Genomic DNA, 25,894 nt, shown 5'->3' with positions numbered 1-25,894 from the left:
TGCAGTCTGGGCCTGTTTGCAGCTCTTCAAGGATTGCGTGGTCTGTCCCTGCCTTCCTCTAGGCCTGCCTCGAAGGCACCCTTCCGGGATCATCAAAGCCCACGCGAGGGGAAGGGGGCAGCGAGCTGCCAACCTCTTGAGCTGAGGAACTCTTCTTGGGGCTAGTTCAGGCCACCTGTTACACCGTGTTCAGTGGATCGGGTGTGTGTGTGTGTAAATTGCTCCCCTATTTTGGGGGCTCTGGGGTGTTAGTGCTTCAGGGTAAAAGCGCTCCTCTCCACAGATCGTGAGACCTGGGCAGGTGGATTGACGTCTCTGGGCCTCAGTTTCCTTCCTTGGCATGCTATGACAGAAATGTGCAAATGAGCATGCCGCAGGGGGGCACACGCCACGTGTGTGCGCGGCTATGAGAAGCGGCCCCGCGGGTGGGGGGTTCCAGTGACGCACCGAGTGGGTACGGCTCGCCCCTAAGGGTCCCTAGGCTCTGCTGTACTTTGCAGGGTGTGCGACGGGAAACTGGGTTCCCTGACCCTCGACTTGTGTGGGTGAGGAGGGATCTTCGCCGCGTCTTTGGGGTGCCCGGGTAGTGAGATGGCGCGCTCACGGGGCTGATTGGGGGGTGGGTAGGAGGAGTGTAAGAGGGGAGGCTTCCGGGAGCGGGCGACAACCGGGTGCGGAGGGAGCGGGAGCCGCCGGCGGGGAGGGCGTGGAGGGGTGGCGAGTCCCAGCTTCCGGAGGTGGAGGTGCGGGTGTGTGGGGGTGGACCCGGGCTCTCGCTCTTTAAAAGGCCGGCGGAAGCGTGGTGCGCTCGCCCCGCACTCGCGGCGCAAACTTGCGGGCTGGGCTCGCGCGTGCGGTGCGGCAGGGCGGTGGGCGCCGGGAGCCGTGCGGCCCCCTCGGCCCTCGGCCCGCGCTCCCGGCGCTCGCGCCCCTCCCGCGCCGCTCGGCTCCCTGTGCTAGGCTCGCACGCTCCCATTTTCTCCTCGCCGCCGCCGCCGCCGTCAGGTGCCCGCACCCCGGCCGGCTGCGCTCGCTCCCCAGCCCCGATCCTCGGCGCACGCAGCGCCCCGCACCGCCTCGCCCGCGCTCTCGGGCTCCGCGGCGGCGGCGGCGGCGGCAGCGGCAGCAGCAGCAGCACGGGCACCGTGGCGGCCGCTCCCAGCTCCAGCTTCCCGGGAGCAGCAGCCGAGCGCCACCGCTCGTTGCTCCGAGGCTCCGGCCAAAGCGGCCGCCAGCTCCTCCCCGCCGCGCCCGGGACCGCCGGCGGCTCGGCGCCCGGTTTGGTCCGCAGCGTCAGCGCCACCCGCCGCGGCCCGGGCTCCCGGCACCGCGAGCAGCTAAGAGCTGGCCGCCGCCTCCCTGCACTTCCCGGGCGCAGCCGACCCCTAGCCGTGGCGTTCACCTCGCCGATGCGCGGTGAGTTGTGGCCCGAGGGGCACGGGCGGAGGGGACGATGCCCTCCGGCCTCCGGGAGCGCGGGCTGCGGCGGGGACCCCGGCGTTTGAGGAGGTGGCCTCTGCGAGCTCTCCCTAGTTCCAGGAGGAGGGCGCAGGACCCAGGGACAGGGGCTTCCCTCCGGGCTGGGGCCGCCCCTCCGCTGCCCCCTCAGGGATGGGGCAGTGTTGTCTGCGGGTCTGGGGGAAAGTGGGATGGGGGCTGTGACGGGGCTGCACTGATGACAGGTGGAGTTGGTCCCGATGGGGACGGTGACAGCCGCGCGTCCCCTCTGCGGAGAGGCTAGGCTGTGGGGGCGCGGGGCGCGGTGTGCGCCTTTGCGCCGTGGTCCTCGGCCAGAGGGCAGCGCCAGCCCCGTGTTGAGGCTCCCTGCTCTGAGAACCGCATCCAGCCCCGGCACCACCTTCGCCACTGGCTGGAGCCGAAGCGCCTCCCGCCTGCAGCCGCCGCCGTGGTTTGCGGTGGCGCTGCAGGTCTGGGGTCTCTCCGCAGCCCCGGGACCTGAGGTCAGGCTTTCTCTGGACACTTGGGACCGAACCCTCTCTGAAACCCTGGTGAACCGAGCGTCTCTAAGGGCTCTGTGTGAGCGCGCGTGTGGCGGGGGAGGTCCCTGCTCCAGGGTCGCTTCCCCGAGCCCGCGGGCAACCGTGTCCCCTCCCCGCGCGGGGGCGGGGCCGAGGTGGAGGCCTGACTGTGCGCTGCGCCCCCGCACCCCGCACCCGGCGCTGCGTGGTTGTTTGTGCTGAGCTGGGGCAGCGGCACAGCGGCGGGGAGTCCTGAGCCCAAAGGACGAGCGCCCTCTGCCCCTAGGTCCTGAGCGACACACTCGTTGTCAGACAATCCTTTCTGCAGGGGGTACCTGGTTTCTTCTCCTTGATCGTCTCACAATCGGCTGCCCCTGGCTAGAGAGAAAGCTGGCTTTTGGGGACACCCTCTGAACTGGCTTTCAGGGCTAGGGTGCCGCAAGCCATAGTGGCAGTGTGATGCCACCCTTGCTGTGAGTCTGGCGGGAGGTGTGTGTGTGCCACCCCCACCCCTCCACCTTCCACCCCCTCTACTCTGGATTCTGGATGGGACTTAGGGCAGGCAGAAAGGCCAGTACTCTGAGGGTGACCCTGCTAAGCACCTAGTGTTGCTAGAGGGTCTCTCCACCTCAGCCTAACACCTAAGCAGCCCTGGGTAGCTGTCTTCCTGGGTAGCCACTTGACAGCTCCCTACCTCTCAGGTGGCTTGGTCTTGGCCCTCTTTCCCCTGGGCTCAGTCTCCTGTGCATGGGAGGAGGTGACAGGCCTTTGGTGAAGAGCTGAGAACTTGGGAACTTTCCTGAGCTGCTCCCAGTAGAAGCTCAGAGCCTCCCATGGAGGTTGTGGGAGACCATCGCAGAGAACCCTTGCAGGCCCTGGGCAGGCAGTAGTGTGCTGTGGGTGTTGGTTCTGAGTAGATTGCTTCCTGGAAGAACCCCCCAGCCTTGGTCAGCTTCTTGTCTTGGGTGGGATCTTTGGGACCTGTGCGCTGAGTCTCTGCTCAGCCCTGCGTTGCACGCCCGCCCTCCTGGGGCGGGGGATACCGTTCTCATCTGCCTTCTACCATCCCCAGAAATGATCCTTTGCCCTGGAAGCTGGCAGTGTTTAGCCTACAGGAACATTTCATGAATAGTGGTGGGTTTTCCTGGCATGTTCAGAGAGGGCTCACCCAGATCAGGCCCTGAATAGGCCAGGAGCTGAATAGCCTGCCTGGCCTCTACTCTGGTCTTCCCCTCCTCCTGTGACCTGTGTCAGTGGCTTCTGCATGCTTCTGTTGGAAGTGTGACTTCTTGGGAGCTTCGCAGTCAGCCTGTGTGTGACTAGTTTGCTGGGCAGAAGAGCCTGGAAGGCAATGTCCCTGTCCTGAGGGCCCCACAGCTGGTGAGAAGACACAGAGCAAAACCTATGGACTCCAGAGCCTTGTAATTATAGCTGACAGACCCGTCCTCTCCCTACAAGCACGGAGCAGCAGCCCCTAATTACCACCCACCTCAAGACATCTGCCCACCCTGCTGTCCTCCCGGCCCCGGAACCCAGCTTTCCAGTGGGCAGGTCCTGCCTGGGGACCGGGCAGCTGGGCTGTCAGCTCCTACCACTGGAAGGTCTTTGCACTTCTGCAGAAATGGCACCTCCTGCCACCTGCAGAAGGCGTGAGGGAGCCAGCAGCCAGGCCCCAGCCCTGCTCCTGGTCTGACAGAAGACCTGCCAGCTGAGCAGGCTCACCCGAAGAAGAAGCAGAGGGGCTTGGTGTAGAGACAACAGCTTCCTGTTACTCTCTATAAGACCTCTTATTTCCAAGAGTGTCAGCTCTGCCCTAGTCAGCCAGGATCAGCAGAGATGCACTGAGAGGAAGCTGGAAGCTGGTTCATCCAGGGAGCACCAGGACCGGAGCTTGGGTCTAGCATCTGTGTGAGGGGGCAGTGTGGCTGTAATCCAGCACTGGTGAGGGAGAGACAGGTAGCCACAGCCAGCCTCACCTCGTGAGTGAGCTTCTCAACCTATCTCAACAAACAGGGAGGAGAAACAGAGGGAGACACCAGTATACTTGTGGTCCCCATATGTGCACAAGCATGCACGTGTATGTGCACCATACATGCACACAAAGATCACACCCCCATCCCATGCACATAGCTGCATTGAGACGTGTCCCTGCTTGGGGCCCTTAGAGAGCAGACTGGCTCATTAGTCCCCATTAGCTGCTCCCTGTGCAGCAATACCTCCCTCTGCCCTCTCTCGCTCCTCCCTCCAAAGCCCGTGTGTCCCCTTCCCCATCCAGCTTTGCTCCTGTAGAGAAGCAACTGCCCGGCTCCAAGCTGGCCTAGCCCAGAGCTTCCCCTACCTCTGAGCCCCATGAGCCCCATGAGGCCCGAGAGACAGTTCTAGTGCCTCCCTGTTCTCTGGTTTCTTGATGAAAGCAGCACACTGAGGACAGTCACCCCTTAAATGAAAGCTGCTGCCCCCCCCCCCACTGAAAGTATCATCTCATGAATGTCTCTGTACAGCAAGCAGCCTCAGTCTCGTGGTGGCCGTCAGGTGCTAATGTGTGTACATGCATATATTAAATGAATTGGGTAACTCGGTGCATAATGGCATTATCGGGACCCTGTTCAATTAAAGTAGATATTATCTGCAGTAATTGGGAAATGACAGCTCATAATGACAGCCTGTGCCATTTTAGGCCCAAGTGAGACAATCTAGTTAAAGCCACCTCTCTCCTGGAGAAGGCAAGGCCACGGTCATTGTCACTGTAGGACCAGGAGAGCCCAGCTGATCCTGTGGGTTGTACCAAGGCATTGGGGGGTGGGGAGGGGACACGGGCCAGAGGTTTGGGCTCCCTGGCTACCTTTCACTTTCTTGAGTAACAGAAACCAACCCTTGTTCCTACTGGTCAGGGTAAGACTTCTAGTTAAAACAAAGCCACTGCCCTGATGCAGGGCTGTCTTCAGGTTCAAATACAGAGATGAGAGGCAGGGACTTGGCTTGAATTCTGCAGCACCTGGCAGGCACTGTCCATCACAGATATCGTGGCCACTTCTGGCCCGTGGCCTTTGTGTGGCCATCGTAGGGATGGAGTCCTGTTCTCAGCTGTGGCAGGATGCATTGGATAGGGCTAAGCACAGGGTTCAGGCAGTGCTGGGGTGGTGGTGGCGTGAGGTGGTGGGTTTAGGAGGAGGGGGGCAGGACAGGGAGGGAGCAGAAGCTGAGGAGAAGCCAAAACAGACCCTCCTGGGCTTGGGTCTCCTGCAGGGAAGCTGGGGACTATGGCAGTGTTGAGGGAGGTCCGGACCGTGGGACGTTGGAGGGTTAGCATGAGCTTTGACCCCCTAGAGAAGGCAGGCAGTGCGAGTTTCTGACCTAGAACTGGTGGGATGGCTGGCTGAGGCCCTGGACTTTGGTGAGGAGACTTTCTGCTGACGCAGGTGCCTGTCCTTCTGGGCCTCAGGTTTGTTTTGCCACTGAGCTCAAAGCTCCCATTTCTCTGTCTGCACAGTGGCCACGGAGTCACACTTGACCTTAGCCAGTTACCCTCTCTGGCCTTTCCCCCTCTGGACCTGCTCTCCAGACACAAAGGCTAAGCGTCAACCTCAGGACCTTTGCCCCTGTGGTCCCCTCTTGGCTTCTGCTCCGAAATGGAGCAGGGTGCATCCTTCCTAGCTTTCTGCTTCACAGTAATGCCTCAGAGAAGCCTTCTCTCAGACCCTCTTCCCAAAGGGCTCCTCTGGGTACCTCCCCCCAGTCCCCTGCAGCGCTGCATGGCTTTTGGGCCCCCCTTCATCCTCAGGGTCAGCTGCACAGGTGTGAGTCTCTGAGGGCAGGGGACAATGTAGGATCTCAGCCATATTTGATTGAATGGTCCCGGCCAAAGGGAGTGCGTTCCGTGCCTGAGCACACCCGAGGGTCTCAGGAGTTTGGTTCAAGGGCCGAGTCCTTCCCTGTGGACTGCAGACATGGCTGCTGTCTGTCTGTCCTCGATCTGCCCCAGTGGAGATGCATGACTGGCTCTGGGCGGGACCTGTCTCTGCCTGTCATTGATTGAGCATGTTATTGTGTGTCCTGAACCGTGGATGAAGCTCAGGAGACATAAAGGAGCTGGTCACACGGGCCCCAAGGTGCCACCTCCTCCCCACCCCGTCAGCTTTAGCACCGTTGAGACCAATATCTGTTGTGGGAACTGGAGCAGTCAGGGCAGATTTCCTGGGGGACGAGGGGGTCTCTGCAGAAGTAGAGGACAGTGGGTGCCGTGTTTTCTTCTTCCTGGTTCCCATCAATATGGAGCTGGGACGTGACTCCCTGTGCCCTCCCTTCTCTCCTCCCAAACACATTTCTCCAGTCACCCCTGAATCAGGCCTGTGCAATGAAAGCAAGCCTGGGAATATCGGATGTGGGCTTCGGAATTTGGTGGGTTCCCAGTCTGGGAGCTTCAGCTATCTGGCTTGTGGGGTTTCCAGAGCTGGGTAGGGAGTCTGAACTCCTGCTCTTTAATAAGTCTGATCAGCTGGGTGGGAAAGTTTCAGATGCCTCGATGCCTCGGCTCTGCCAGGAAGGCCTGCTTGCAGCCTGAAACGCCAGGTTCCACCTTTAGAACCACTCTGTGGGTTATAGAGTCTAATGAATGTGGCGCAGGCCCCTGGGGAGCGGCTCGGACCCCTGTGTCTCTCCCTGGCATCTGCTCTCCACATCAGGCTGAGGATGTACGGGTGGCATGCCCGAGTGCAGAGGCCACAGAGGACATAGCCTGCTGTCCTGTGGGAGGCTGTATGCCTGTGGATCTGCAGTGCTGGTCTCAGGCAGGCAGGGGTGTTGTTGACTTTCCTACTGTGGGTCAGGGGAGATTTTAAGTGACCTGCTTGCCAATTCCAGGCACTGGCCCAGCCCCTTTGGTATGATACTGACTCACAGACTAATCCTTTGTTGGGCCGTGGGGTCCTAGGAGTAGTGGGGAGATGCTCAGGCGTGGAGAGGGGGAGAGAGGTCCCTGGTTCTCTTTCCCTTTGCCTTTTAGGGTATGAGATGTGGGCCAATTGGTGTCTATACAGCTGAGGTAAAGGACAGTCCCTACTAAGCCATTCACAGAGCACCTGGCTGGCTGGGAACACAAGGTTGGCACAGGCCACTTGCTAAGTGGAGGATTTGGAAGCAAGGTTCAGGAGGACTGAGGATGTAGTCTGGGCTCCCAGGGATGGCTTGGTGCCCCCTGAGTACCCACATCTCTCCTGGGGCACACCCTCAGAGGATCAAGTCTAGCGGCTCCTGCCTCATCCCGTGACATGGTACAAGGCCTGTTTTCTGTGCTCAATTCTGGTGTTTGGGTTTTGTAGCTTTCTAAAGCCTTGGGTTGGCTTTAGAAGAATAGAAGTCAGCTCAATGAAAGATGGCTAGAGTTTTGGTGAATCAGGCATGGTTTTCCAGGATTCCATGGTTGTTGCTCTGTGGTCTGGTTCCTTCTGGATTGGGCCATGCCTGGGGAGGAGCCGTTGAAGTCAGAAAGGTATGAAGGACCTGCTTGAGGGGACTTTGCGTTGCCAATGTGACAGGTTCCAGAGCCCTCCCACACCACCTTCGGGTGACGCAGGCCCCTCCCAGATTGCAGTCCGTCCCAAGTTCCCTTCACAAGCTCCTCCATGAAGAGTATGCTCTGGAACATGCCTCACGGTTGGCTTGTGAGCTTGTGAGCGATGCTACACCAGGAAGGCAACGCTGCTCTGTCCCTCCTCTGTGCTGTCGCTGTCCACCCTGAAGCCAGTGGGCGGGATTAGGGAGGAGGACTAAGGCAGGGGCAGTGGGAGGAGCGGGAGGAGAGGAGGGAGATGTAGCCATCTGCATCTGGGGGCTCCTTCTGGGGAGAGGTGCCCCTAGTTGACCTATTTGAGTTTCCATGGCTATTTTGAAATTACTGGGGGGAGAGAGTCTGGGGCCTGGGGAATGGACATCAAAGAGCCTCCCCCTTTTCCCTGCAGGTGGAGACTGGCATCCCCAGGGCTGCTCTCTGCCTTGTTTCAGGGTGTTTTTACTTCTTCTTGTTCCTATTACAGCATCAAAAGACGGGGATTGGGGGTGGGAGTGGGGGTAGGGCTGAAGGAGGCTTGTCCACCAAATCCTTTGGAGGAGTCAGGCCTGCCAGGGGAACCAGGGGACCTGATATGGTCAGGGACTGGGACCCAGCCCCAGGAGGGCAGGAGGCATGTGGAAAGTTTGGCATCGCAAGTGCCTTCAGGGCTCCTGATTCTGGCCCTGTTTGTGTAGTCTTCTTTCTCTCCGTGCCTTGACAGTTCCCACATGTGGGCCGTGGGCCGAGCCCGTAGGAGAAGCTGTCAGTGAACCCCTGGAAAGAGCTGCAGGCTGTGTAGGTCACTGTGACAAGCTGTTTCATGCAAGCTCCCTGTACCAGCTGGCCCTGAGGTAGCTCATGCTCTGTCAGGGTGCAAACCCCACCCCACCCCGTGTGACACCCATGGAGACAGCTGTGAACCCAGAAGGCCTGAGCAGCTGCCCAGCACAGCAGTAGGGGTGAGCAGACCACAGACCCCTGCACATGCGTGGGGTCCTGGGCTCTGTGTGTCTCTGTAGCACTTAGTGGTACAGCTGCTGCCTCTGTGGGACAGGGCTGGACACTCCATCCAATCCCAGGGCGGGGTGTCATGTTTCTCCACCGCCTCCCCCCATTGTCTGAACCATTCGGTAACCCCCTAGGCAGATGTGTGGCCTGCCCATGCCCTGGCTGTACACACGCTGTTTCAGTGATGGTTGTAGATGCGCCTCAGAGGCCAGCCTGGTGCCTAGGCTGGAGCCTCCCCCAGCTTCCGCAACTTAGTATCTGAACAAGAGACCCAGAGGAGGGCAGGGCAGGGCTCTGGGACCCCCAGGGTGATCCCAATCTCGTTCCAACTGCCTGTGAACTGTCTACTGCCCAAACCAGCAATTCCCAAGGAGTCACCCAGAAAGCGATACCAGAAAGCCATTCTCCTGAGGGGCAAGAGATGTCAGACCACTCAACAGAGGTAGCCTTAAGATCACCCCTAAGACACTGGCTGTAGCTGTAATGCTACAGGTCCCTGAGTCTTGGAGAAGGTGGTTCTTCCAGGTTCTCCATTTGCTATGTTTCTAGACCTGACATATCTTGATCTCCTGGGTGACTCTGGGAGAATTATGGAATGCCTCAGGCTACCATTTTGCCGGCAGAGCGAGGCAAAGTGGAATTCGTCACTAGAGCCTTGGTTGTTGAGGGGCTGTGGCAGATGGACCGTTTGAGGTCTGGCCTTGTAGCTCAGTGGTGAAGAGCTTGCTTAGGCTCTGCTAGACCTTGGGTTCAACCCCCAACCCCTGCAACGCTCTGACGACCCCGCAGCCAGAGAAGCCCAGAAACTGAAGCTGTAATCTGGTCTGGCATCCTTCCCTCTCCTTGGGCTTCAGTCAGAGAACTGGCAAGATGGGGAGCTATGGTTCCCAGAATCCTGCTGGGCCTTGATGGAGGCACCCTGTTTCTAGCCGGGACGTTTTCAATCTGGACTCCAGCTCCATTTCTAGTTGGGCGGGAAACCGAGGCACAGAGTAGTCAAATAGCTAGCTGGCCTTCACTTGAGAAGGGGCCATGGATTCACCTCTTAGCCCAGCCCTGACTCAGCTACCAGCCATTCTCCCGGTGGCCTCCGAAGTTGAGAGAGGTGGCTGCTGGCTTCAGGGGGAGACGTTGGGTGGGGGGAGGCAGAATCCCCAGGGGAAATTAGCCCAAATTAGCTGTGAGAATAAGGAAGAGCTTTGTTTTCTTCTCTACCCCTGCAGATAAATATTTAATCGCAACAACAATAACAACGACGATGGCAGTAATATGCAGAGGCTCAGGTCGCAACCTCAGCCCCACTGGGGCAGACAGGGATGGAGGGAGGCTGGATGAGGCTGAGGCAGGGAGACATGAGGGGCAGGAGGAAGGAGCCGGGCTCTGCCCTCTGCCTGGGCACTTGTGTGGCTGGGGTGAATACGTGGAAGTCGGGGACCACCTCTGAATCCCAGATTCCCACTTTTCCTCACCCTTTGGAGTTATAGCTCTTGGCCTGGGCACAGCCAGAACGACATACAGCCTTATGGGGCAGGCTGCCTGCCTCCCAGGTCTTCTCTTCTGGATCCTAGGTCCCCCAGACAGCTGTGCTGCTTGATCAGAGCTAGGAACTAGGAACTATCAGAGGTCTGCCAGGGTCTCAGTCTCTTCGTTTCTCTCATGAGGTTGGACTGGCAGGGTTGGTATTTTACTACAGCTTCTGAGGACGGGGACCCGTTCTTCCTCAGTCATGCTTGCTGTCCCTAGGCATAGTCTCTTGGAGACCTGGCCTCTGGGGGCAGTGGGCCCTGGCCAGCGAAGGTCTTCAAACGTGACCCAGTTTCTGCTTCCAGCTCTGCATTTCCCCAGGAGCTGGGCCACAGAGCACTGGCAATCAAGAAGAGATTTATGGCAGCTTTGGCGATAACCTCTGAGCTCCCTCTCCCAGGCTCCCGATGAGAAATCACAACAGTTAATGTCTGCTTCAGGGCTGGGTTGATCCTCATTCTCTCTCTCTCTCTCTCTCTCTCTCTCTCTCTCTCTCTCTCTCTTTCTCTCTCTCTCTCTCTCCTCTTTCTCTCTCTCCTCTCTTCTCTCTCTCTCTCTCTCTCCCCCCCCTCTCCTCTCTCTGTCTTTCTCTCTCTCTCTCTCTCTCTCCCCCAGGTTGGTAGGAGTGACCGAAGCTGTTTTCTCCTTGATTCTAATATCGGCTATCAGGATAGGAGCGCGGCTCCCTTTCCACAGCCAGACACGGATATCTGGTCTTCAGGACACAGGGACAAGGATCTGAGACCTCCTGTATCTCTGACCACTGGCTGTTGTCTGTGGTTTTGGCCTGTGTGGGCCTCTGAGCTCAACTCAAGTATCAAAGAGGAGGAGGGGAGATCTCTGGAATGGTCCACCCCATCGGCCTTCAGCAGCCATCCTGTTGCTGAAGCTGCGCTGTCCATGTACACCCAGATCATGGGACCCAGGGCCTGCTAGGGCTAGGAGTGGGGCCCGCTATTCATGGGTCTCTAAGCCTTTCCGAAATGTCCGGGAAGGGAGGCTGGGCCTGGTGGTGGGCCCGGCTGCCCCTCTGCCTACTCCTCAGCCTTTATGGCTCCTGGGTGCCTTCATCCCTAGGAAAGCCCAAGGGTCACCCCCACATGAACTCTATCCGTATCGATGGAGACATCACCCTGGGAGGCCTGTTTCCCGTCCACGGTCGCGGCTCCGAGGGCAAGGCCTGCGGCGAGTTGAAGAAGGAGAAAGGTATCCACCGGCTGGAGGCCATGCTCTTTGCCCTGGACCGCATCAACAACGACCCGGACCTACTGCCCAACATCACGTTGGGCGCCCGCATTCTGGACACCTGCTCAAGGGATACCCACGCCCTGGAGCAGTCCCTGACCTTTGTGCAGGCGCTCATCGAGAAGGACGGCACGGAGGTCCGCTGCGGCAGCGGGGGCCCACCCATCATCACCAAGCCTGAACGAGTGGTGGGTGTCATCGGAGCTTCGGGGAGCTCCGTCTCGATCATGGTGGCCAACATCCTCCGCCTCTTCAAGGTTAGTGCTCTCCATGGCCCAGAGTGCCTGGCTGATGACTCCTTTCTCTCCTCATCTGACCGTGGGAGAGTGTTTGAGAATGGGGCAGCTTGGGTCTGATTCCGGGTTTGAAGCTGGAGCCAGGAATGAGGGTGGGCTGAGGAACGGGCCCCTTGGTGCTGACCATGGGTCTAAAGCAGAACCCGCCCGGGCTTCTCTTTCAGACGCTGGCCCTGGGGAGGGCTGGAAGTCTGTGAAAGAACATTAATGAAAGGCAGACAGACAGACAGACGGAAGACAGGCGGGTCGATGGAAGGGCAGACAGACAAAATATAGGATGGAAACCACGGTGTTACAGATTGCCGGGGAGAAAAAGCAAGACTTTTGTTTTGACATTGTTTTCAAATAATTGCAATTCCCAAGAAAGACGCGTTTTCTCCTGGTTAGTCGAGGAAGCCCCTGGTGGCCCTGGCAGCCCGCCCTCGGGTTCGGGCTGGAGAGGAGTGTCCTGGTTTTCAGATGGGGGCGGGGTTGTGGGTCAGGAGGACGAAGAGAGAAGGGGGTTCAACTAGACTCCAGGCCTCCCTCCCTGGTTTTCTCCCCTATGCCCTCTGCCCTCCTCCTCCTCTACATCTTCCTCCTCTCCCTCCCTAGCCCCTCCCTGCCCCCTCCACCACCTCCCTTTCTTCTCTTCCCGGGGCAAGAGCTGCTGATTTGCAATTCAATTGGAGCCAAGTGCTTGCTAAGCTGCTAAAACAACTGAAAGCTACTAGGGAGAGGGGAAGAAAAAAAAACCGTTACAAGCATTTTACCAATAATTATGCAGCAGCTGCCCCCACCCCCAAGCCTTCCTCTTTTGCTCTGTACGTGGTCTGAGGGGGGGGGGTAGGGGGGAAGGAGTGGGAGGGAGCAGAAGGGATCTGAAGAGGCCTCAGGTTCCCTCCTTCCCTCTGACTCTGACCTGTGTGTGTGTGTGTGTGTGTGTGTGTGTGTGTGTGTGTGTGTGCCCTTGTTGTGGTCTCCAGAGCTTGCTGAGGTCTGGAAGAGGCTGTCTGAGCCGAGCCACTAGGGGTAGGAGGAGAGGAACGGATCCCTCTCACCTGGAGCTCATTTGTCTAACTCCGAGGATGCATCAGAACTGGGGGTGGGGTGGTGTGGTGTGGTGTGTGTGCCTCTGAGGAGGGGATGAAAAAGAGAAAGGTCCCTGTCTGACGAGGTAGAAGTGAGCCGTGGTGAGTCTCAGGTAACCCCCACTGCAAAGTGTCTGCGGCCTGCCAGCATCTGTGGCCATTTATAAGTGTGTGCACACATGTGTGTGTGTGTGTGTATGTGCACGCGCGCGCCTGTGTGCACACACACATGTGCTCCTGCTGTGGCCCCGGCGATGGCCGACTCCTGAGCTTGACTTGATTTGGGTGTAGGAGCAGCAGGGACCTCTGAGGAGAAGCTGCCTCTACAGTGGACATTTCAAGGGGTCTCTGGGGGCCCCCCAGTGATCCTGATCTTCTCGTGGGCTCTCAGAGTGCTGCACTGGAATGAGCAGCCTGGTTGGGTCCACCCATGGAGAGGAGGGGACAATGGGAAAACCAGGGCTGGCTGTCCCAGGCCTTGCTTCAGAGATGGTTGGGACTGCTGAGTCACCCAGGCCCTGCCAGGCCTGGGAGGGAGGCAGCCTGGGCCACTCCAGTGTGCTCCCAGTGACGTTGGCCCAGCCTCTAGATCATGGTGAGCAAGCCTTGCATGGTGTCAGACTCTGCTCCTAACACTCTAGAATGCAGGGGCTTCCCGGCATCTACTTCATATTGGGGAGAACCCCGGTGATGGGGGTGTCACTGGCCCCCTGGCATTCTGAGTGTTGAGCCCACAGAATGGCCTGTCTCGATGTTAGACTTCAAAGCATACTCACAAGAACGTGTATATCTGGGGACAAGGGGCTCAAGTCCCTGAGATGGAGTGGCTAGGATTTTGGTGATATTTTACCCAAGGACAGACACAGTTGCCACAATAGGAGCCAGGGCTCAGGGGATCCTTTCCTTCTGTCCCTGTGTCCCTCTGTCCCTCTGCTGGATGTGAAGAGGCTCAGCTGCCGGGTCTGTGCCTCCTAGGACGGTAGGGATTGGTGTGTGTTGTGAGGCAGGCAGGCTACAGTGACTGATGGTCTGGAAAGATGGAGGGGTAGGGAGGGCAGAAAAGGCTGTGGTCTGTGTTCCTTGGGTCCCTTTTAGTGATATTAATGGTTCAAGCTGGGGACAAGGGACTTCTTCACTAATGAAACAGAGAGAGAGAGAGAGAGAGAGAGAGAGAGAGAGAAAGAGAGAGAGAGAGAGAATATGAGATGAGAGATTGGACCAGAAACTCAAAAGCCATTTATGGAGGCAAGAAGGTTAACTTGGAGAGGGCAGAAGGGGAGCTGGAGAGCCATGTCTGGAGTGTGGGGTGGGGGTGCCCCCCCCCCCCCCCCGCCCAGGTCTGCCTCCCAGCCCTGATGGAGACTAATTCTTGGCAGGGGGACTGGGATCTGCTGTTGTGATTTCTGCTTTCCTTCCCTCTGAGGGGATTACAGGGGTACCGCCCCCCTGGAGAGTGCTTTTGGGGTGCAGTTGGGGCTAGAGCTGTGTGCTATAGCTGTCAGGTCTCCTGGCTTCTTCTAGGAGGAATTTCGAGCTCACACAATCACACAATGAGCAAAGTGGATGGAAACCCAGGCCATCTTTGGGGAGCAGATGCCAGGCTCTGGGGATTCATCACAATTCTATTGCCTTAGTCTGGCCTGTCCTGGCAAGAGAGGGAGTAAGAGTGTGTGGAGCACACCTGCTGAGGGTCTAGAGTCGCTGAGGAGAGAGGAGGATGTGGCTGTGCCAGCCATGGGGCAATGACAGCGCTGGGCACCTCAGGCCTGAGGTTTAATCCTGGTCCCTCCAGAGTCATTACCAGCCCACTTACTGTATCAGGCAATGACAACCCTGTGGGAATGGGCCAGTAGGATCTTCTGAGAGCAGATGTTGTGGGTGGTCCTGACAGACTGTAGGCTCCAACCTGTGCCCTTGTAAGAACTCAGAGGAAGACAGACTCCGTGAATCACTATTTCCTTTGCATGGGAGAGAGCTGAGGCCTGGAGGAGGGGCTGGCCAGGGTCCTCGGTGGACGTGGGCCGACCATGTGGTCAGCCTTATCCTCTCTCAGCATCTTTGTTTGCAAGATGAGTGCCAATAGCCACCTCCTTGGCCAGGCGGATGGAATTAGGAGGCAGGGGTCTGAGCAAGGGCAGCTCAGAGCCTGGCGCGCACAGTCAGCCCGCAGGAAATGTCTCACCCAGCTTGGAGCTGGGCCTCAAGTCAGCGTGAGACACTCCACTGAGGCAGAAGAGCCAGGAGCAGGCAGGCTGCAACAGACGGTGACCTTTGAGGCTGATCCCGGAGAGTTCCCGCCATCTGCCGGGCCTCTCTTCTTTCCTGTGAGGGCTTCGAGCTCAGTCCTGGCTGAGCAGCCAGTGGCTCCACGGGTAGTGACAGTGTTCTTGTTGGGCCTAGTGAAGGAGGAAGCGTCTTTGAGCTTCCCCAACCTGGCCATCGCCTGTGGGTCTTAGTGCCCTTGTGGCTTGAGGCTGTTGAGCAGGTCCAAGGCTCAGCCCTCAGCTCTTGCCGGGACTCCTGGAAGTGTTGTAGTAGAGTTTAGACCGGATTTCCTCTGGAAGAATGGTCTTGGTGTTTTTGCCATGTGTCAGGTATGGATGAGAGGAACTTTGAGAGTGTCCCCCACCTTCCCACACAGTTCATGTCCCTGGGAGGCACTGCCTTCCAGGCCCAAAGCTGGGACCTGCAGACATTGGCCCTTCCTTCCTGGAGAACAGTGCTTGGATTCTTTCTGAAGCAGCCTCTCTCAGCGTCTCACAGGGCCCTGCCTTATGCTTCTCCACAGTCTGCTCATTGTCTTTTCTCTCACTTCCTCCCTCATTTTTTTTTCCTTCAGCAAGGTTTCATGTAGCTCAGGCTGGCCTCAAACTTGCTGGTTGGCTGAACTTCTGATCCTCCTGCCTCCACCTCCCCAGCACTGGGAGGGCAGGCATTCACAATGATTTTTTGTTGTTGTTGTCTTTTTGGTCAAATCGGCACAAGTTAGTTGTCTGGCAAGAGGAACCTCAATTGAGGAAATTTCTTTGTCTGTGGGGAATTCTTTTGATTGATGATTGATTGTGCGGGGGGCAGGGGGGGGAGGGTGTCCAGCACACCGAGGGCAGAGCTACCCTTGGTCTGGTGCTCTTAGGGTGTTTGAGAAAGCAGGCTGAGGAAGCTACCGAGTGCAAGCCAGCGTGCAGCGTTCCTCTGTGGCCACTCCATCACTCACTCCCTGCCTGGAGTTCTTGCCCTGTTGTCCCACAGTGATGGGCTGTTACCTGGAAGTGTAAGGTGAAAAAAATAAAACAACAACAAAACCCAAACAAACAAACAAACAAACAAACAAACCCTTCCTCCCAAGTTCTTCTTGGTCTTGGTCTTTATCACAGCAGCAGAAACCCAAGACACACCACAGTACCCAGCTTATGGAGAGCCGAGCATGGAATCTGGGCTTTCTGGATGCTAGATGACACCTGCCCACTGGACCATGCCCCAGCCTCTGGAGCCATCTTTCTAGAACCCAAATTGAATCTCCTGCCTCAGCCACTTAAACCTGGTGCAGACTTCACACCGTGCTTGGCAGAGTCAAGTCCTGCTGGAGGCCTGTGCCCTCTGATACCCCACCCACTTCCTGCTCTCTCGGGGCACACTCCACGCCGGTCACACTGTTCTTGTCACACCCCTGAACACATCAAGCTGTCTTCAAACCAAGAGCCCTTGTGCCCATTATTTCCCTCTATCTGGAATCTCCTCTCTCTCTCTCTCTCTCTCTCTCTCTCTCTCTCTCTCTCTCTCTGTCTCTGACTTTCTCTCTGTCTTTCTCTCTCTCTTATTTATTTAGATACACCCCCTCTATGTAGTCCTGGCTGGCCTCAAACTCATGAAGATCTGCCTGTCTTAGTCTCCCTCTATCTCTTTTAAAAAAGATTTATTTTATACATATGAGTACACTGTAGCTGTCTTCAGACACATCAGAAGAGGGCATCAGATCCCATTACAGATGGTTGTGAGCCACCATGTGGGTGCTAAGAATTGAACTCAGGACCTCTGGAAGAGCAGTCAGTGCTCTTAGCCACTGAGCCCTCTCTCCAGCCCCTGTCCTAGTCTCTCGAGTTCTGGGATTAGAGGCATGCTCTTCTGAGCCTGATGAGGGGCATACAGTCCTCAGCCCAGGAGTCCTCTTTCACTGGGTCTCAGTTTCTCCTCATGGCGCTCTTTGCAGCTGCATTCACCATTCATGTATGTGAACTACATGTGGACTTGTGTGTCTTCTCTCACCTTGCCTCCCCTTCTAGACTGGACATCATTTTTAGCTCTCTCCTGTTATCATACGGTCTGTGAGTTACAAGACGGTCCCTAGAGTCTAGACATGTCTAGTCCAGGCCTATGTATGGGCTGTGTGTGCCCCAGGACAGATATGAATGTAGCCAAACACAAAGCCTATTACTTAAGCCTATTGAGGGGCTAGAGAGATGGATCAGTTAGTAAGAGCAGTTGCTGTTCCAGCAGAGGACCCAGCTCAGTTCCTAGCACCCACAACAGGCAGTTCACAGTCACCTGAAACTCCATCTGCAAGGCACTCAATGCCCTCTTTTGGCTTCTGTGGACACACACACACACACACACACACACACACACACACACCGCTGACACTTAAGTAAGTAATAAAAATAAACGTTAAAAAATTACAGTATTTTGGGCCAGTAAGATGGCTCAGTGGGTATACAGGCTCCTGTGGCTAAGTCTGGTGGCCTGAGTTCAAATCCCCAAGATCCACATGGTAGAAGGAGAGAACTGACTCCCACAAGCCCTGGTGTACACACACTATCATACATACATACAATATACACTATCACATATACATATAACACACACACAAGCAAAATAGTATAACAATTTTTTAAAATTATGAGTCTTTTTAAAAAATTGCCCAGTTATCAAGTGTGAATTCTGTTGTGTTACTGTGTCAAAAGTTTGGGTATACCTGGAACTTTAAAATGGTGTGTGTGTGTGTGTGTGTGTGTGTGTGTGTTGTGGGGGCAAACCCTCAAAATACAATGTGTCTCGACGTGAGAAAGTCCGTGGGGGACACAGCCACACCTGCCCGCTTCCTGCCGTTGACTTACAGCTTCTAGAGCTGACCCAGGGCAGTGTCTGTCTGTCTGTCCGGCTGGGGTTTGACTATCTGCAGGACTCGTGGTGGAGGCCAGAATAGAAGACCCTCCTGACGGACAGAGGCAGCTGATGAAACTTCCGCTCACGGCTCTCAAATGGGCTCCATCATGCCTCTGTTCAGGTGAGCATGTGGTCTGAACAGGCAGACCGGCAGGCAAGCTGAGGACTGTCAGGAACCCCGAGCCCCATGCAAGGGGACCTGCTGACAGGGTCTCTGCTGTCTTTCCCATAGCAGCTGGCCCTGTGAGGGGTTGGTGGCTTGGGAATGGCTTTTGGTCCCCTTTTCAGTGAAGCCCAGGGCCTGGCGAGGCTGCCACCTCAGTGCAGGGCTTCTGGTGGGTCAGCTGCTGTCTCACTAGCTGAGGCTGTTGGCCTAGGTGGGCTGTTACCCTGCTCCTTGGCTAATCAGGGTGGGTGTTTCCTAAAACCAACCTTGGCCCTTGTCTCTTCTGCCTGAGGCCTTTCAAGGTTCATCAGCCTGCTAGAATTTTCCCTCTGGCCCAGCATATTAGGAAGTGGGGTGGAGGCAGCTTCTCTTGGCTGTTCCTCATGTTCAGGCATCTGACAAGCGGATCAGGGAGCAGGCAGTGTGGAGCCGGGTGATTGGTCAGTGCCTGGCCTAGGTCTTCCAGGTTAGGTCCGGTGCCTTCCCTGCCTGCCTCCTCTAATGAGCTACAAATGTTTTGTGTCCCAAGTTTATTAAACTAGCATTTTTATGACCCACACACGCCGGAAAGAATAAGAAGCAAAGGTTGGCTTGATAGAACACTTGACCTTTCCCACTGTGCCCCTGGGGGCCTGGCGGGGTGAGGGAGAGGCTCTGAGAGCATCTGAGAGGTGTTGGGAGGGGCAGGGACTCCTTTAGCTTCACCCCCTCCTCTGTGTGTCCAGGCCTCATGCCCACTTCTGCCATCCGCCTCCTACCTCCCACTAGGTAAGTGGCTCAGTTCTAAGCGCTTTCCAGTGGGCACCTGACTCACCTGGACCCTCTCCTGTGGCTCAGGATACCCCCTGGTTCCTGAGGTTCCAGAAGTTTCCCTTGGCTGGTGCCTTTCCCGCACGCAGTCTGGATGCCAGTGGGTAATGAGGCTGAGATGCAGCCTGGGTTTGAATCCTGGCTCTGATCCCCGTTTTCAGGGCCGTGGCTGGGGAGGACATTGTGGTTCACTGAGCAGGAGAGAGGGACAAACCCAGCAACACCAGGTGCACAGGAGTCATCCCTGTTGAAAGTCAGGAGGTGGCTTCCTCTGACACTCTCCTTCTAGAGTTCTCGGAGCCCAGTTTCCCTGTGGTGTTAGCTGAAGGCAGATGTTCTGTTTGGCCCCCTCTGGCCCTGCTTAGGTGCAGCCAGGGTGGGACAGGCCAGTGGTAGCTCATTCTGTAGCCTTTCTCAAGGGCACGGGGGACTTTGAAGCTTATCACAGGCCATCGGTCCTGTAGGGGTGGGAGGCCCCTCCCTGGAGGAGAGTGACAAGATCTAGTGGGGACTGTGGGGCTGTAGATGGCATTTACCTCTTATGTCCTCAAGGTGGTATGGGTTGGGGAGGGGTAGCACCAACCTCTGCCAGGGCCTGGGATGGCATGGGTGCTTCTAGATCTCTCTCTCTCTCTCTCTCTCTCTCTCTCTCTCTCTCTCTCACACACACACACACAGAGGGTCTCTCTACATAGTCCTACTTGTCCTAGAACTCACTGTGTAGACCAAACTGGCCTCGAACTCACAGAGATAAGCTTGCCTCTGCCTCTGCCCTGGCTTCTGCTCTATCCCTTTGAGCCTAGTTGTCTTCGTGTGTGACTGGTGACAAGAGGCTTCAAAGTTTCCCACCTGTGGGAGGGAGGCTGCTTGGGCTTGGGGTGACTCTGGCCGTGATGTGTGGGGAACTTGGGGACACTACAGGCAGCCATGCACCTACCAAGGGCTTGTGGAGTTTGAAGTGTGAAGACCAGCCGAGCACTTTGTAAGTGCTTTGATTATTTTAAATTGCTTAAGTGGCTAAGATGGCCCTGAGAAGTCTGAGTGCCGAGGACACAGACACAAAATCAATTAGGAAAGTACAACAGAGCTAGCGGGAGCCTTCACTGCCCCGCCCCCTCTGCCCTGTTCTCCCCACAGGTCGGTCCTGTTACTTACTTAGCCCTGCCAGGATCTCTGCTGGCCCCTGCCTGCTTCCGGCTGCAGCATGGCGGGCCACTGGGATAGCCTAGAGGGTCTCCTGAAAGACTATCTGGCCACCAGGCAGCTTGCCACAGACCGGCCTGGCTGTCTCTTAGAGGGCAGTGTTACTTCAGTATTCTAGTTCCACAGGAGGGGCTGGTCCCATGGACTCTTGCTCAAAGATTTCGGCCTCCCTGGGAGATTGCATGGAGTCTTTCTGTGTTGTTGGGGCCTGAGGGGACTGGACCCTGCCTATTTCCCCTGTGTGTGTGGTTTCTGGACACTGAGTGTGACAGCCCTCTTTTCTGTGTGTGACCATGTGACACTCCTGGTTTCTGTGGCTCCTCTGAACAAGATTTTCTGCCATGTGTAATGACATGGTGGCCCATTGATGGCCCTGTCTCCGGTGCTGTGCCTATTTCTGTGGGGCCAGGTTGGACCAGTAGGTACTGTTGGGTGGGTCTCATGTCTGCATCTGACCAGGTGCTTCCATAGGTGCCAGTCCTGGCCTGGCCTCTGTGTGGCCAGGTCCTTATAGAATCTAGAGAGGAGAAGAGGAGCCGTCTGCATAGATGAGCCAGCACGGAAAACCCTGTCTGTTCTTGGAAGATTCCTGGTATGGAGACAGGCCCACTCAGACAGCTGGTGTCTTCTCAGTTACAACAGGGTGGACGAGCAGCCTGGTTTGGGTGGTTGCTCTCAGATATGTCTCTGAAGCTGTCCACAGACCTTGTCCTTGCTGTCACACAAGGCTCAGATACAGCACACAGTCCTACCACGACTCTGGGGTTTGTGGTTTTACTTTTTTTAAAAAAGCAAAAAGAAATTTACCATTATTTAAAAGAATATTCTTTATCTTATTTTATAGGCTTTTGAGTGTTATATCTGTATTTCTGTTCACCATGTGTGTGCCTGGTGTCCAGGGAGCCAAAGGAGAAGGTAGCAGGGTCTCTGGGACATGGTTATGAGCCACTGGGAACTGAGCCTCACTCTCAACCACTGAGCCATCTCTCCAGCCAGCAAGTATATATTTTTTTAAGATTTATTTATGTATTATATGTGAGTACACTGTAGCTGTCTTCAGACACACCAAAAGAAGGTGTCAGATCCCATTACAGATGGTTGTGAGCCACCATGTGGTTGCTAGGATTTGAACTCAGGACCTCTGGAAGAGCAGTCAGTGTTCTTAACCTTGGAGCCATCTCTCCAGCCAGCAGAAAGAGCTATTATTTCACTTTTAATTATGTGTATGTGTGTCTAGGTCTGTGCACACCAGAGAATCATCTAGAGGTGTTGGATCCCCAGGAACTGGAGTTACAGGCTGTGAGTGCTGCAAGCTGTGAGTGCTGCAGGCTGAGTGCTGCAGGCTGTGAGTGCTGCAGGCTGTGAGTGCTGCAGGCTGTGAGTGCTGCAGGCTGTGTGTGCTGCTGGATGTGAGTGCTGCTGGATGTGAGTGCTGCAAACCGAACCCAGGTCCTTGTGCTTGTGTTGCTGAGCCATCTCTTCAGCCCAGGGCTCAGGGATTGATTGCTATTGGCTGCTATTGTTGACATCTGGGACTACATAGGGCCTTTCTTTCTTTCTGACCACATAGGACATTTGTTTCTTTGTTTGTTTTGTGTTTATTGAGACAGGGCCTTTCTCTATATAGTTCTGGCTGTCCTGGAGTTTGCTATGTAGATCAGGCTGACCTCAAACCCAGAGACCCTCCAGTGTGCTAGAATTGAAGGTGTGCACCACCATGCTTGGAAAAATTGTTTGATACAGGATATCATGTACTCCAGGCTGACCTTGAACTCACTGTTTAGCTAAGGATAACCCTGACTTTCTGAGTGAGTTGCTGAGATCACAGGTATGTGGGCCACAGCAGTGCTTTATGTAGTGCTGAGGACAGAGCCCAGGGCCTCTTGTATGCCAGGTGGGCATTCTATCAGATGAGTCACATGCCAGCCTGACATGGTCACGTCTTGATCATTCTCACAACCTGCAGAGCCATCAAGACACTGACCCCATTTTACAGATGAGAAAACAGAGGCCTGTAGAAAATGAGGAGGCTGTGCAGACAGAGCCAGAGCTGGGCTGAGTTGGTCCTTTCTGGCTGCTCTGTCTCTGCAAGTCCAGATGTCAAGTAGATGTCCCTGAGACAGGACAGCCAGCTTAGAACCCCATGTCTGTGGATGCCCAATGTCCCCTGTCTCCTTCCTGCGGGATTTTTAAAAGCCATCATGTACAGCTGTGAACACATCTGTAATCCCCGCACTGGGGAGGCAGAGGCAGGGGCTCCCTGGCTGGCTGGCTAACTAACTGGTCAAGCTGAATCAGTGAGCTATGGACTCAACGGGAAACTCTGTCTCAAAAACGAGGGTGGTGTGTTTCGAGAGATGATCAGCAGAGCTCCGGTTGCCCCTTTAGAAGACCCAGGTTTGAGTCCCAGCACTTGCAGGGTGGCTTACAACTGTCCATAAATCCAGTTTCAGAGGATCTAACGCCCTCCTCTGGACTTTGTGAGCACTGCATGTGCTTGGAGCAATACATACATACATACATACATACTACACACATGAAACACTTAGATACATAAAATAAAAATAAAATAAAGCTAAAAAATCTTTTATAAATTTGGTAGAGTGATTGAGGAAGACACCTAATATTGACCTCTGACTTTCACAGGTGCACGTGCGCATGCACACACACACACACACACACACACACACACACACGCACACACAATCACATAAACATGCACACATGGGAAAGAGAAGGCTGGAGGGAGAGGTGGCTGGTTGGTTTAGGAAGGCTTGATTGCCAGCATTCACATGGCAGCTCCCAGCTATCCATGACTCCAGCACCAGGGGACCCGACATGCTCATCAGGCCAAGCAAGCATGTACAGATATCTTCGCAGACAAAACACTCTTCTGCATTGAAACACATATAATAAAATAGGCAAATAGAAGTTGCCAGTTCCCTTGCCAGGTGGCAACCTGTCTCCCACAGCCCTCTATTCATTTAGCAGGCTGAGTTCACAACTGTAGCTGGTGTTTGCACAGACAGACCACGGCGGTGAGCATCTACTAACGTCCCTAACGAATCTTTGAAACATGTTGTTTGCTGGCGGCATAGTCACCGCCTACTTGGGGCCCTGGCCATTCCTGGTTCAAATCTTACTGGTGGCTAGTTTGATGTGTCATTTGGGGGTTGCTACACATGTCTATTTTTCCAGTGGGCCATCTCTCTTCAAGGACACATGACAAAGTGGCCCCCGGGTGGCTGGGGAAGGTGGTTGAGGGAGGAGGGACTTACCTCATGGGAGCTGTGAGTCTGGGAAGGACAGGTGCTCTCAGGAGCATGGGAGCGTGGTGTTTGGTGGGGGGGAGAAGGATGGGAGGGGGGGCGTGAGCGGGGGTGGGACATATTCAGCTCCTCTTGCAGCATGGTGGCTGACCTTAGGCTGGTGTCCAGGGAGGGAGATGGGCTGAGGGCAGGGTGTCTTGCTTGGCAGGAAGGCTGAGGAGGACATGAAGCCTCAGGAGAAGCCTTCTCTGTCTGGGCACCCCATCTCTAGCTCCTCCTTGTCCTCTGGCCAATGTCTCTCTCCACGAGGCTCCTCTTCTGCTGGACTTGTCTCCAAGCTTCACCTCAGCACACACACACAGTAGGGCCTCTGCTGTGTGTGTGTGTGTGTGTATGTGTGTGTGTGTGTGTGTGTGTGTGTGTGTGTGTGTGTGTGTGTGTGTGTGAGAGAGAGATCCATCCTTGGGGCAGGGCATGTTAGGAGCCCCCCCTTTTAAAAATAATGGTTCTGTATTATCTGACTGCGTCTTTATGATAATTCATAATTCATGTATCCGTGCTGCTGCTTCTGAGCATTTGGGATGAACCCAATGGTTGGCTCACACGAAGAACCCTGAACGTGTTGCGCTGGGCTTAAAGCCTCCTTTCCCAAACTGGCTAGGTTGCTGGAAATGCCCGCCCCAGAGCTGCATGTGTTGTCAGTTTTAGGGGTGCCGTCTATCGGTGTCCATTGTTTTCCCAAGCAGACGATGTCTCTCCCTACCTTTTAACTTGCTCTTATGTCCAGAGGCCCCTCTCAAGTGCCAGCTCGTGCACAACCCTACACGCAGATCTCCGAGGTCAGCTCTGTGTCTGTGGTATTGGCATTGCGTTTGTTACACTGCTGTCTGGGAAGGGCGGCAGCGTCTTAGTAGAGGAAATTGAGTTTCTTCTATGCTGGATGTGTTAAAATAGAAGCATCCCAAGGCCGGGAGATGGCTCAGTGGTTAAAGTGCTCGTACCCAAGAGTATGGATCTGAGCTCAGATCCCCAAACTTCACATTAGTGCCAAGTAGGATCCCCTAGAGCAAGCAAGCTACCAAGAACAGCCATATTGATGAGCTCTGGGTTTGATTGGGAGGGCCTGCCTCGACGAATAGGCAGAAAAGGGACAGAGGAAGACGCCTGACTTCAGTCTTAGGTCTCCACACAAGTGCATACACATGTGCTTGTGCACTCTCACACGTGCAAAGCGTGCACAAACACATACATGCACACAACATACACCCGTGAAAGGAAAAAAATTAAAAAGGTGAGAAGGACTTGCGAAGGCCTTGGGGCCCGAGGCACTGGCTGTGAGGTTCTCTCTGCTCTGTGCTCTCCCTGGGCTTGTGGTGACAGCCGCACTGCTCTTTCTCCGCCTGCCCACTCTGATCTCACGTGGCCTCATGTTCTGATCTGGGGGCTAGTGAATCGGATCTGGTGGGTGACCCAGTTAGCATGTCCCCACTGGCTCTCGTCATCTGAGTCTTCACCCCAGAATCAGGGGCGATAACCCGTGTGAAAGTTCACCTCTCCGCCACCGAGGCTGACATCTTCCTGTTTTTACCTTTTCAAAGTCCCTTCCCAGGGGCCTGGGATGTGGCTCAGTGGGCAGAGTGGTTGCTTATCATGATGAAGCCCCGGACTCAATTCCCTGCACCCCATAAACCAGGCTCAGCATGGAGGGTCAGAAATTCTGCTCATTCTGGCCGTAAGTCTGCAGATACAGAAACTAGGAACTGTCCAAATTGTGCCTAGTGGAATTGTATAGACTCATAAGAAAGAGCCATTTAAAGGACAGAGTAAAATCTTGTTTGGTTTTTTAAAGTTAATTTCCATTGACTGTGACCACCGTTGGATGCAGGGGATGCCCCAGCCTGGCCACTGTCACTTGCCCCTGGTGTCTGGGGTTGGCGTGTTGTGTCTGAATGCCTTCTGAAGTCCCTGCCCCCTGACTACATGCAGCAATGCTATTTAGGAGGTCCAGTGACTGCGAGTTGGATCAGCTCCACATCAAGGCTGGTCCCAGGCCCCTTTGGGAGTTGAGAAGGGATCTGTAAGGCTGACGGTTGTAAGGATCTTTAAGAATCTGTAAGGCCAAGGCCGACTGTTCCTGGAGAGAGAAGGCAGAAATGTTTCAGCAGCCGATGGGCTGAGTCCAGGGCAACTCCTGAGAATGTTGTCCAGAAACATTGTATACTTCCGGACAAGCTATGGAAACAAGCTATGCTGCCAGGCGGAGGCGGGGCCTCGCATGGGGCTGGGCCTCTGGCTGCAGCGGAGGTTCTCTCTCCCGTGTTGGTGGGCATGTGGCTAGGCAGACGGTGTGGGTGCCTTGATATTTTAATTGAAGCCTGGAGACACAGTTGCTCTCTCTACTGTGCTAACAATGTACGGAATAAATAATTCAACCGTGGTTGTGTTTTGCCTGCCATCCTCGCCCATGGGGGTGGCCACACGTGAGCGTGTGGGTATACACACACACACACACACACACACACACACACACACACACACACAGAGCCAGGAGTAAGCAGAGCCGCTGTTAGGGGTCAGTGTTTGGACTGAAGGCTAAGCATTTCCATGTTAACTGGG

The 25,894-nt window shown here is 55.6% G+C and overlaps 1 protein-coding gene across 7 annotated transcripts in view; it reads left to right on the top strand.

Annotated features, from left to right (window-relative positions):
• The first annotated feature begins 381 nt into the window (after positions 1-381).
• The window catches only part of Grm4 (glutamate receptor, metabotropic 4), a 91,440-nt gene continuing 65,927 nt past the window's right edge, over positions 382-25,894 (top strand). Inside the window, exons 1-2 of one of the 7 annotated variants that reach the window (XM_011246475.3) lie at positions 382-545; positions 10,675-11,561. In XM_011246475.3, the coding sequence (XP_011244777.1) occupies positions 11,043-11,561 (519 nt within the window). In that variant the 5' untranslated portion in view covers positions 382-545; positions 10,675-11,042. Of the gene's footprint in view, positions 546-663; positions 1,417-10,674; positions 11,562-17,673; positions 17,952-25,894 lie in introns of those variants that run through there. The other 6 variants (XM_030249828.1, NM_001291045.2, XM_006524321.4 and 3 more) reach the window with 6 other exon arrangements.

This window comes from Mus musculus, chromosome 17 (assembly GCF_000001635.26).
Source record: "Mus musculus strain C57BL/6J chromosome 17, GRCm38.p6 C57BL/6J".
NCBI classification, from domain to species: Eukaryota; Metazoa; Chordata; class Mammalia; order Rodentia; family Muridae; genus Mus; species Mus musculus.
This window is presented reverse-complemented; position numbering and strand designations above follow the sequence as displayed.